Raw genomic sequence first — 13,525 nt, 5'->3', positions numbered from 1 at the left:
AATTATCAGAGTTATCAGAGGGCTAACCCCACCATTAAAAAAAATAACACTTGACAGATAGATCACAGTCAGAGCTTCGGATGGAGGAATGTTTCATGCTTTGGCGTTATATATAGTTGTTTTTTTTGGCCCAGGATGAAGTAATATTGGCCTTTGCAATAAATTACATTTAATGATCTAGCCCAAGAATCCATTTTAAGATAAACCCTCCTCCATAAATATGTAGTTTAATGCAGACTATGAAAAAAAGAAGGCTCAATCCTGCCATGATCACAGAGGACACCCCCCAGTCATGTGAATGATTGAAAAATCACATTGTGATCATGTCATCAATTTAATGCAGTAGGATATAATACAGTTGGAATAGAAATCAGACAGGTGCAAACACCAAAACAGTCTGTTCTTTCTCAGAAGAGTTCATGGGTGTCTTCCTTTAAATAGAGCCCATTCCTCACCCGCTCAGCAACCTCCGGCATAATCACGCGGCAGCTCAGAAATAGAGCTGCGAGGTGGGAGATCAAACTATCACCTCTTAATTGTACCCTCAGTCTTAAAGATGCTGAGAGCCCATTAGCGCACAAAGAAGTGTGCTGTGTATCGCTCCCTAAAACATGCATCTGCATAATGCAGCTGGGAGATGAGTCAGAAGTTAGACAAGTGGAAGAAGCACCACACTGGCATCCACCTGTGCTGGGACTAACGTAAAGAGATGCAGACTGCAAGGTGTGGGGATGATGAGAAAAAAGTTTTCTCTGTCAAAGCTTCAAAAGAAGAAAGGAAGAAGTGGAAGAATACAATTATACTGAATTTACTGTGGTGGAAGAATTACAAGTGCAATGTTCATTAAAGAATCAGGTTATGTGAAGCAGATAGTTTTAATTTAACCCGGAGCACCAAGGGGTGACAGATTGGAGAGTTTAACATGTAAGGTGCAAGCCACCAAATGAATATTGACTGTGTCATGTTTTGTCCCCAGAAGCTGTAGAAGTTAAGAGTTCCTTTTCCCCAGAAGATTTGGTGGATGTTGTTTTTACTCCGGTGGTGAGGCCTTCAAGCGGGTGCCAGGAGAGAAGGAAGAGAATGTGAAATTCCCAAATCTGTTGGAGCGCTCCATCAAAGTGCCAATGCATTGATTTTGACCACAGATCTTTTCCACCCGGCTGCCTCTCCATGCCCTACCCCAAACATCGCTCTCAAGACCAAGGTCCTCCGGGAGCCTTAGTGCCCCCGAATCCTGTTGGACTCCTCTGGGACACTCCGAGGAGGGGCAGGGTAGAGGCCAGTGACCAGCATGGTGTACCAAAATCGACACAGGGATGGGTAGAGAGTGGGAGGGGAATGATTGTGGAGATGGTAAATGGTGGCGGTGGTCAGAGGGGGTAAGTGGGAAGGGAGAGGGGGGGCAGGGGGGTCCGGCCTGTTGAGGTACATCCCACTGCCCTCCAGAGGGAACATGGGGGTTTGAAATCAATGTGCTGTTAAGTGCAGCTTAGCCGCGGGATACTCTCTCCAACGTTATCCATGCACCAGTGAGTCAGGGTCCTTGCCTGCGCGTTACACACAACGTCTGAAGGCACCAACACGAGGCCCTTCCTTCCTTCCTTCCTTCCTTCCGCGCCTCCGGTTCCTCTCACCTCCGTGCTCTCTGCCAACACTCGCCGCCCCTCTCCAAACAGTTGTGGCCCTGCTAACTTGAGACTCATCTCACACCAGGGTCTTACTCCAACAGACCTGCGAGCATTACACCCATACTGTAGTCGCTCCCCCCCCTGCCCCTCCTCCACCCTCCCGATTCACTGCTGACGAACCAGTTCCAAAAGGAGCTGGTGAGAAAATAAAACATTGTGTTGTGTACATTAACACCTGGGGCGAGCGAAAAGCAGGGCCTTTGTCAGCATCATTAGGACTGTCAATGCCCATGACTTTCACTTAATAGGACAAGCAACACATGCTCACGATAGCTACATAGGACAGACTATCACTTGCAAAGGTGGTACAATATAAAATGGTACAATGGACGTGGCCATTAATGCAGTCATCAGGAAGAAAACTGCTTCTCTTCTGGTGAGATTGTAAAGATCTGGATCTGACTAAAGATAGATCCTTTGTAAAGTAATAGAGATGAACTGGCCCCACAATACCACAGAGTGGCCATATGAGACTTGTGCAGTTTAACAGTAACTCTAACTGGCTTGATAATCATTTAACAGAGGTGACATTTATCAACACATCAAAAAGGGGAAATGTAGTGTGAAAAGGAAAACATAATCACCAGTGTCTCAGTCTTGCCTTGTCTATAGGTTAAGGGATGTCTAAAAAATCTTGACCCAGACACACGTCTGCCCGTGGCTGCATTTAGTCAGTGAGAGCAGTAATAGTGTGTGACTGAAGGTGAGGAAACAGCCTCAGGCCTTCATCTGTGTTTAGATGTCAGCCCTCCTTGGGTACAATGTCTCCGTAGCCTCCTTGGCCTTTCTTACATGAGCTCTCAACATGGTCACCATCAGATGGCCTGAGGGAAGGGCACAGACACGCAAACTGTTCATACACACACATGGAACAAGAAGGAGAAAGAGAGCAGTAAAGTTTTACTAATACAGCATGAACTGCACAAACCACCGGTCGGTCCTCCTAGGCCTTTTATAGCAGACACCACAACAAAACACTACAGCAAAAGGTTTGTAGCTAACAATGTTAACAGCAGCAGTGGAGCACAGCGCAGTTCTTCAGGTCTTATCCCAGTGCGCATATCTCTTTTAAATCAACATGGTCTGAACTTGTGGAAGCATGCTGTAGAGGTGTCTATTGATTACTGTACTTCTTGCATGAATGGTTGAGAGAGACACAATCTATCGACTTGTTGCTGGATTTCTGGAGTTGCCCACGAATCTTCTGTTAACGTCTTGGAATATCCATCAAATAAATGATCAGAGTGTGTTCACCGAGTGGAAATAGATGATGATATTTGTAGATTAAATGCAAGAGAGATGGTTTTGTTACAGTGATTCTAGTTGGAGGATGGCCGATATTTCTTTGCCAAGATGCCTTTTACATGGCATTTAAACAGCAGTCTTGGAAGTTAAACTGCAGAATTACTCACGGAGGATGTGAAACACGTTTAACCATTGCACAATTTGCACCGCAAAATGATGGCGTTTTCAAAAGAAATCACCAAATTTTGTTGACAGGTGAAGACTCAATACAATATTGGTTCTGACAGGAGATAAATGCAAAGGTTGAAGCAACTGCTATTTTAACTATGTTATGAGCCTTCAAACTCATTATCCATTTTCTCTCTAATTGTCAGTGTATCAATTACCGCCACATCTCTGCGACCCTCTACTCTGATGTGTGTGTAGCTGCTGTGGTTGTCCGGGCAGAATCTCGACAGTTCACACTCCACCTCTTAACTACTGACGTGCAGAGGTCAAGACAACATGAAAAAGAGAATAAAAACATCATCAGATGCTCTGAAATACAATTTGCTGACACGCACAAGTGCAAACATTTTTATTCTCCAGACTCAAACCCCCCGAAGAGCCTTTTTCTTACAGCTTTCCTGAGAGGCCAGGGCAATCAAGCACTCTACCTTGTTAGGAGGTGTTAATTGGAGTTAGTCAGACTCCTCACTTTGTCAAGGAGTCTGACAAGAGAATTAATTAGAATTTGAGTATGTAAATCAATTCAAATTGGGGCGCTTATGGGGGAGGATTTGAAGTATTTTCACTGTGGAGAAACAGGTGCTGAGAACATGAGCCAAGCAGTCTCTGTGTGAATATTATGACTTCTCTTTTTGTGGATTTTATCTTCTCTAAACCACTTTTGGAGAGGCCATAAATCTACTGTATAAATAGAGGTGTTGAGCTGTACATTGCCCTTAGTTGGATGGCTGATGGACCATTTTACATTTAGCCTGTTTTCAAATTTCCTAAGGACACAAGCCTCGAATTCAGTTGCATTACTTAGGTAAATTATAAAATGTGTGAAAACACCATGGCAACAACAGACGGAATAGTAGGACTATGTGCTTTTGTGTTCTTGTCACCTAATTGGGTCTATGTTGTGAGTCATGTCATGTAAGACATGTAAATCTCATATTTAAATCGCACTTCACTTGCTTGAATTGTGAGCTTTGCTGTTACCTTGTAACACGTATTTGTACCTTGAAACTGATTGCTCAGCTCTTTCAGAGCATAAACACAACGGGTGTTGTTACAGGGATCAAGTAAACATGAATCTAACAAAATGGCTTTAAAACAGAGATCAGCTTTCACTCTGTTTTCCAGCTGGGGCCCTAGTCATACCATCTTGTACTTTAAAAATGACACTAAACTTTCTTTATTACTGGGAATGGATGGTAGATTTAATGCAGCCAAAGCTTGTCCCGTTTTGAATGTGAAGTCCTAACTTGCAGTTGCTTATGTTGCTTTGAGAAATATTGATTAATAATACCAATTTGTCAAACTAAGTAAATGATATTGGAGAAGGAAGAGAACGTGAAAGCCACCAAATTTGAAAGCATTGTATTATACAGATCATGCAGGGTAGATGTTACACTACTTGTTGCAATGCCAGCTTATTTAAAGCAACCACTTGGGGGCCTCTATTTTAGAGGCCCAAATTCATGGCCTCCACAACGAGGCATAAAAAAACGGGGTTTACAAGTTGCCTAATTTAAACACACATCCACCGCTTAAAAAGACTTGAACAGTATTTATAGATTTCATTGTGACTTAAATGTCATTTCTCAGTTCCTGCTCCAACCATACATTTTAAAATGCATTAAGATATTTTCAAAAGGCCAGGAACTGCCACCTTTCTGTCTCAATAATATAAAGAAAACATACAGAGAAAGACATTTGGACAATGCTTTATGAAAAGCTGTTTTATTATCCATTTAATAACACCTCCATGAAGACAATTTGTACAAGATACATCACATTCTAAAGTGCACGAATACTGTACAACGAAAAATGACTTAAATACGCAGGAAGAAAAGAAAACAGGGAAATAAAATCATCATCACGTTTGTGGCGAAAAAAAATTTGATAAATTGTAAAAATAAAATCAAGAAAAAAGGGACATGCTTTTTTTTCAAAAAACAACAATCACTATGCATGTTTCTGCTCAGGTATGTGAGAGGGGCTGGCCTGGGAAAATAACCTTGTGCAGCTTGCTTGGGGGAACACTAAGCTTTGGCACCTTTAGAGAAAAGAGAAAAAAGACATTAACAAGGAATGGAGAGCACTCAGTAATAAACAAAAGAATTATATATAGTTTCAATAAATACAGTCTTAGGGGCTTGTGTAGAATGCATAATAACCCATGCCTTTTGGGTTGTCCTTGTTGTACTCCTCCGTAGTCAAGTCCTCACACTTGATTGTTGGGGAGTTCTCTGTGCTCGAGCCCCCAGGAGACATCCTGCGCCTCTTGCAGATCATGGAGTACACACCAGAATCAGTAGAGTCCACCGATTTCAGTGAGTGGGACGTCTCGATCCAGGTTGAGGCTGTCGGCGCGCTCTCCTCAGGCAGCTTGTCTTTAGTGGCCCCCAGCTGATCCTCTGGGAAGGCCGGGGGGCTCGGGCGAGGGGACCATGGCAGGCCCGTGGTCATCTTGCGCTGGTAAGTGCTTCTGGTCCCCCAGCCGGCTGCCATTGAGGCGAAGGCCGAGTCTGGGTAGTAACTGAGGGCGTGGGATGTCTGCAGGGACAGGGGCTTGATGCCATAGGACAGCAGGCTGCTGGTGGAATAGTCATTGTCATACGACAGGTCCAGCTTGTTGGAGCCCGGCTGCTGAACTGGGGGGACAAACCAGCGCTGGGCAGAGGCGGCGGCGCTGGCGTCCTCACTCTGCGGGGAGAGAAGGCTGTTGGTCTGGGGGACGGCCCGTTCCCCCGTGTAGAAGCGGTTCTGAGGCAGGTTGTTGACAAACTGGTCCTGAAAGAAGGGCTGCATGGCGTAGCGGGCCCCGGGCACAATCTGGGTGGAGCGAGGGGAATCTGTCGGGGATGGAGTCAGCCTGTCACTCTCGGGGGCCGTGTACATCCTGTTGATCAGAAGAACGCACATGAAAAAAAAATTAGATGCCTACGAAAGTTCAGTGTCGAAGATATGCACCGAATTATGCACCACAGTAAAAAACAAACACATCAACCACACAGCTCAAAGTGTAAGATACATACGAGTCATAGTTGTCCCGGAAGCCTTTTGCAAATGGGTTGTGATCTATCTTTAGCTGCGTGATCTGAAAAACAAACACACAGAGACATTATAATCCTGCTTGCATCATTACATATAATATACTGTATATCTATATATATATATCTTACAGCAAGTAAATGTACCACTGCTTAAGAGCAGATATTCAAGATATTGTTCCGATTCCTATTTTATTTTATTTTTTTAATCAAAACAATACAAAACAAAAAATCTAAATCTTACATCTGTGTTCTGGTAAGCAGTGACGGCTATAAACTGGTTCTCTGGGAAGGTGAAGGTTTGAGTTCTGGCCTCGTTGCTCATGTCCTCCACTCCGTCTTCTGTCACCTCCACAATGTGCAGCCGCGGCTGGTATTTATGAAGCGACTGCAAGACTATCATCTGCAAAGGGGAGATGTGTGACAGAACATCAGCGCCGTGCGTTTCAGAAACTGAAGCATCACATTCTCAATTCCATCAAAATAATTGAAAATTTATAAATATTAAAGATTGCAATCATTCTGAATAGTTTATAATTCAAAAGATTAACATAATAATTATTATTATTTTATAAAACACAATGAATATTGAAAACACATTGTATTGAATTTGTGCATATGAGAGATCAATGTCAGAAACCAGTAGGCCATCTAACCTGTGTGTTGTTGTTGTTGGCTCCTTTATTGTTGGTCAGCTTCAACTTGCCAAAAGAGATTTCTTGCCTCATCCAGTGAGCACCAGTGTTTGGGGATTCAGGATGAACATACATCTTGTTACCTAAAATTGAAATAATGTATTCAGTTAAATGACAAAGAGAAATCCTGCATCTTTACATACAGCACATACAAATTATATTCTGCATTCTCACCCCCCACCCCCCCCAAACTACTCATTCCCCTGGTCACATTATCTAAATCATTAGTCAAACAGCTTGCGGTTGAAAATGTTGTGAAGTACATCAAAATACAATAAAATATATTCCCTTAAATTTCTGTTGTGTAAGAGATTATGCTTTTCTCCCAATTTAACATTAGAATCCCAAACTTAAATTGCTCAATAGAAAACTCTTAAATTTTATTACATTTCTAAATGAAGAATTCATAATTTTTCATTGCGTCCTATTCAAATATATACATTAATGTAATACATGAATTAGAGTGCTGGTGATTTAAAGGGCATGTTAATAATCAGAAATGGGTTTTTGTTTTGTTTTGTTTTAAATGCACCAAAAACCTACATTTTTGTCTTTAAAACATTCAATCAAAATCTGACAAAAGAGAAATGTGGTGCAATATTTCCCCCCCAAAAAAAGAACAAGCTATAATTAATTACGATCTTATGAAAAAGAAGAGCAAAATTACAGAGTTAAATACAAGTTAAATACGTGGGTGTTAAACTCACCTTGCATATTATTGTCTGCTTTCCCACAAGTGACCCACTTTCCACCCTGAAAGCGCCAGTGATTCGGGTCAGCCAAAACAACTTCTACAAAGACATTGTAATGGGCCGTGAGGTTGAGTCCAGTGATGTTGAAACTGAGGAATGGGAACATCCGTCTGGAAAAAGGCAAACAAGACTAATTAACAGCTGTGTTCAGAAAGCACGAGAAACACTGACAAAACGTTGGCATGGGCGATGTGTTCATGTGTTGCATTTTGCAAAGTGAAATAGTCTATTTTTTATTATATCAATGCAATTATAAGATAACGTATTGTGTTAGTGTGTTTTTACAATTTTCAAGAAACGAAATATTAATTTAAAAAGATCAAAACGCTTAAAAGAATCGTGTGCGTAATTTTGCTCGTGCGTAAAAAGTGGTGAATTTGTTTTTGGCCCTATGGTGAAACATAAAAGTAAAAGGACAAACATTTTATATAAAAACTATTTCGTTAATCTGTGAAATGCTTGTTCGTAATTATTAATGAGGCATCTCCTTACCTGCCCTGTTTGGTGATGATCATCTCGGTCTGGTGCCGGTGGAACTTGAGCCACAGAGGCCGGTTGCACAGATACACCTGCGCCCTGGCTCCGGCGGCGGAGCCCGGCAGAGACATGGAGCCAATCCCCGTCCCCGACCCCGGATAGGAGGGGTACAAACAGCCGGGACCCTGGCTGAACTGGTACCCTCCGCTGCTAAACTGACTCCGGCCGGTGCACACGGACGAGGAGGAGAAGCCCGTTGGCGGCAGGACGGATCCGTAATGAAGCGACGCCGGGTACCGGGAGCTGCTGGAGCCCGTGTACACGGAGCCGGTCTGTCCTGCATAGGGGAAGAGGGAACAGGGGCTTGCCATGTCGGTACTCGCCTGGGACGACGAGATGAAGTATCTGTCAGAGCCAAGTTCGTCTATGTTGTACCGCCGAGCGCTCGTCAGCTCGTCCTCGCCGAGCACCGGGGAGCCTTTCCTCCCATCGGGCCCGGTTTTAGTGAAAGTGTCCCCCTCACTCAGCATCCCGTTCCCCACCCCGCTCAGATATTTCTTAGGAGCGCTGCTAGACTCTGATTCCGTCCGGTCGACTTCTTGATATTCAAGCTGCGACGACGGCCTCGGGCTGTTGTTGGCACTGTCCGACGAGGAAAGGTTGTAAAAGGTTTTGGGTAAATTGATGCTAGCGCTGGGAAGGATGTTCTCTAGCTGCATTGTTAGCAGATCTTGCAATAAATAAGGAGAGTTTTCTAGAGTCCAGAGAGTGAAATCTCGGCCGAGGAGGCGACACAGCCACCGGTGCCCTGGTTGCTTCTGTCTCCCTCCCTGACGGATGATGATGATGATGATGATGGAAGGAGGTGAAACCTTCTCCTCACTTGAGGATTTTCAGATCAGACTATGGGCTGGACTTGGGATGTTGAGCGGCTCTTATAAGATGTACTTCTCCACACACCCAAGTGATTGTCAGCGAGAGGGGAGGAGCTTTGTGGAGGAGCATGCAGGGGCAGCAGCCCTGCAGCCTCTGCTTTAATTCAATTACAAAGTGTCTGGTAGAAATAACACCGAGAGAAACTTAGGTTTTTTGTTTTTATTGTCATATTTCAGGCCCAGACATCTCTCCACGTGGACTTAATCCAACATTCCCGCCCGAGTTGCAATAAACTAAACGTGCAAATTATCCTCGGATTCTGATCGATTTTATGTAAAACATAAGATGAGCAAGATTTTTTTCACATTTTTACCTGAAAAAAAAAAAAACTAAACACGAGATGGCGAAAAGTCTGAATGAAACCCACCCCTCATCGCGCGCGGACAGACACTTCTAAACTTTCAGCTTCGGCTTCAAGTCACAGCAGCAAAAATAAATACACGTTCAGATTGTCAGATGACTTTCACTCACTCACCCCAGAGGATTTACCCTCGATTAACAGCAAACAGCGAGACCTTTCCCCTCCCTGCAAACACTCCAACAACACGTTAGAAGAAAAAAAAAAATCACATGTGCACCTTATTTCCTATAATTGGACTCCGCCGCCTCTTCCACTTCCAGGTTCTCAGTCCTGGCTCCAATAAAATCACCCACTGTCAGAACTGACTGAAAAGGTGTATATGACTTCAAAATAATACAGATAAAAAATGTTTTTCCTCTCTTTTTTTAAATTATTATTTTGTTTTGTCTCGAATTAAGAAAAAACAAAGTCTTTTGAAAGGAAAGTATTTTCTTTCAAATAAGAAACAAGCTTTTCCTTCCTTTTTCACAGGCTTCGTGAAAAATGCATTATTTTGTCAGCAGGGCTTTATTCATCCACAGAAAATGAAAAATACAAATATTTAATATAATGCATATTAATACAGTGCTCTGCTTGAATCTCTGCTTTTTCTGTGTTTATCTTTTTCTTTACATCTTTTAAATGAATGTAGATTTTTTTTTTATTCATGGACCTGTGATAGATTAGGCTACACGAAGCTTGTTGAATAACAGAAAACATATAGGACAAATTAGAATTGTCTGATTTAATTTATCTATATAAGAAAAAATATCAAACCGTTTACATTGAATAGAGGGTGTGAATATTTGAAAGTAGTTTCATGTTGTTGGGCTACACACGGTGAGGTTTCTGAATTCAGGCGTGAAAAAATGTATTGTGTTTTACTTTCTAAGTGAGGAGGGGTTTTAACAGGAGTGAGCTGCCGTGATTAATTGGTGGTGGTGGGGGGTGCCCATTCGGAGAGACAGGATGCACTGTACAGCAGGAGCCTTGCATGCACGCGGAGGCACAGTGATGAAAATAAATAGAGCTGGAGAAGGAAAAATAATCACACAGAATAAGAGACAGAATTTATTCTTGTAAAAGTAAAAAGAATATATAAAAGAAAAGGCTACAATGTAAATTATTTTGGATTGTCTCTCTCTCACACACACACGCACACACAAGAGAGAGAGAGAGAGAGAGAGAGAGAGAGAGAGAGAGATCGAGAGATCGAAAAGCTCTAAAAGCAGAACTACTCAAAGAAACATGTCGCACATCAGAAGTGGTTGATTCTGTATCTCGTCTTCATGATGGAGGGATGTCAGCGGTGACACGCGGACAGCGCTCTCTAGCGACCGACCAGGAGAACTGACTCGCCTCCCCCCCCCCATGAAAGTAACTTCACAGTGTAACAGAGCTGCACGCGGCCCGTCAGCTCTCACTTTTTCTACTTGTATCTCACTTTACATCATCTTCAACTGGAGTGAGCTCAGCTTGTGTCTGTGTTTGCATCTGCCTGTGTGTGTGTGTGCTTGTGTGTGTGTGCCTGTGTGTGGGCAGTTTTGTGCATGTGTGAGTCTTGAAGTGAGCTGGAGGGGGAGTGAGGGGGGTGAGATGAATTTGGGGAAAATGGGGATACAAATCTGTGAAAAGCTGAGGGAGAGTCTCGGCTGGAGGCAGATTGGCTCGTGTCATAAATGGGACAGTGAAGCTGGAAATTGGGCCATCAGGGGACCAGAGCTACATGCATGCAGCACACAGCCTGTCAATCAAGACCCAGACCCTTCCCAGATTATTGCACAGAGCATATGACTGATATCAAGCTTCTTCTTTTTTTTTCTTCTTCCATTTGATTTAAAATGGGCTCCATTATTTACTTTGACCTGTCTCTCAACAGAGAATCTCACTCATCTGCAGCATAACCAAATCCTGATTTTCACCAATCACCTTCCCTTTTTTTTCTGCTCCCTGCAACTAATGCAGGAGTCCTCAGGGAAACCTCTTGGGGGTTTTGTGAAATAGGGTTACTCTGAGCCATTAATTCCATGTTAGCTCATTTTTTATTGTGAATACCTATTTTTCTGTGAATCCCAAAGGCACACGGTCGGCCGCAAAAGTCTAAATTCACAAGCAGAGAAAAGGCGAACTATGAGAATCATCAGAGGTCTGTGACACTGATCTCGAACTGAACACAATATACCTTCATGTCCTCTCTCTCCCTCTCTCTCTCGCCTGCTCTCAGTCACACACACACAAAAAACACAGCAGAGGTGCTGCTATCTTGACTCACTGTTGCTACAGCCTGTCACTCTGTGCTTAGAGGGTGAATCTATATATAGTTCAAAGGAAGCTGCATTTGTATTAGAGAAAAAGTCAAGCATGTCACACCTGAGCTGTCAGCACCTCATTAGTATGATGCTAGCATATGGCTTTTCTTATATAATGGCCCGATGCATGATCAGCAGCTGAGTGATGATGTTAAGGGACACATTGTTATGAAGAAAAATCTGGCTTTCATGCCACCTTGCATGGAAACAACCACTGTAATTCTTAACAATATGTTTTCAAGATATGTGACATTTCCTCTATATGGATTATTTCACAGCTGCTAATGTACTTTACAGCTTTGTTTCACAGACGATTGCAACAAAAAAAAAAAAAACCTGTAAAACAAGCTTAATGTGATTGTTTTAATGGCTGTGGTCTGAAGAATGTTGGTTTTCCTAAACGACCCCAAGACTCGGTTGACATTTTAAAGCTAGAAAACAAAATAAACATGATTTACAGGCCACCTATAAACAAACTAATTCCAAATGAGGTGGATGTTCAGGTCTGATTCATAAAGGAGCTCCCACTTGTGACCTGTCAGCATGTTTCTTGACCACCTATAAAAGTCCAAGTGTGTCTGAGATGACCCTCTTTGGCCCCGGGCCAGGGCCCGCGCGACAGGGGGAAGGGAAGTCTTACCATATTGTTGTCAGAGTAGATCATCAACACAGCACATGAAAGGAATACATTCCAGGTTTTATGGGCCAAGGTGGCTGCTGAAACCTTTGCTCCGGAGTGAATTCATGTACCCCATTGCAAGGATTAATAACGCAGGTCTCATTAGAGATCCTCGCCACTGAGACCCCTGGAGGGAGGGTTGCTGGGAAAAGAACCGAGTGCAATGTGCACCATGCCAGCGCTGCGCTCCTCCGCAAATCATCATCCTCAAGAACATTTTTATTGGAAAGAATTTATTTCACAAGTTTATCAAAGATGTCCCCCAGTATATTTTCCAGTGTGTGGGGATTGCTAACATTTAATCAAAGCGCTGGTCTTTACACAAGGAAAGCTTATGTTACAGACATGCTGCTGTCTTCAAAGATACGAAGGTGACAGCTTTCATGAATTTCCATTTGAGTACATATTGCTTTCATCAATTACTTTCTCTTTTCCTTATTTCCCTGTCCCCTCCACTTTCCTGGTAATTTAAACAACACAAGGTTTTCCCCTCCGGATTGGACAAGATGCATTTGTACAAAATACATCTTGTTTCACATTTTTGTCTTTTTTTTTTATTATTACCTACTCAAAGAACATTAGAATATGTAAAGTGTATTCATGTTTTATGTCATGTAGGTTGCTCCACATGTCATTCCAGTAGAGCAAATTATCATGAAATGAGAATCTTTCCCATCTGCAGCCAGTCAGTGAGAGAGACCCGCGGGAATTCTCTGTCTATATGCAGCACATTTGAATTCCTCAAAATACATTAGATTACGCCAGATTGCATAAAACCATCAGATGCTACTTTGCGTCATATCAACAGATAAGTCTCAATGTCAGCATGTTGTTGCATGCATGCATTTGGATTTTCTTCTTCCTTTTTTTTCTCCTGTCCGGCCTGTGGAGGAAGCGGTGGATTATTGAGGAAATGTATCTGGGGATATTTGAGACCAATACTTTGGTGATGCACAGGTTTTCAGGGGACAATGATAATCCACTGTGTTAAGACAATTCGTAGAAAAATAAGGTGTACTGGCTGCATTCAGGGAAATAGGATTGAAGCTGCACTCACTGTATTTGATTCCCCAATGCATGATAACATGATTTTTGGATTACTGCATTACAGAAGTGTCACCCAGGGCCTGTGGGAAAA

The 13,525-nt window shown here is 42.7% G+C and overlaps 1 protein-coding gene across 1 annotated transcript; it reads right to left on the bottom strand.

The window, feature by feature from the left end:
- Nucleotides 1-5,294: 5,294 nt before the first annotated feature.
- eomesa (eomesodermin homolog a) lies at nt 5,295-8,842 on the bottom strand (the record flags this gene model as incomplete). Its single annotated transcript, XM_083982729.1, has 6 exons — nt 5,295-6,048; nt 6,185-6,246; nt 6,444-6,602; nt 6,856-6,977; nt 7,602-7,756; nt 8,139-8,842. The coding sequence occupies 6 exons, from the start codon at nt 8,840-8,842 to the stop codon at nt 5,295-5,297; spliced, it is 1,956 nt and encodes a 651-aa protein (XP_083838855.1).
- Between the last annotated feature and the right edge of the window lie 4,683 nt (nt 8,843-13,525).

The sequence above is a fragment of the Trachurus trachurus genome (assembly GCF_905171665.1).
Source record: "Trachurus trachurus genome assembly, chromosome: 11".
Taxonomy (NCBI): domain Eukaryota; kingdom Metazoa; phylum Chordata; class Actinopteri; order Carangiformes; family Carangidae; genus Trachurus; species Trachurus trachurus.
This window is presented reverse-complemented; position numbering and strand designations above follow the sequence as displayed.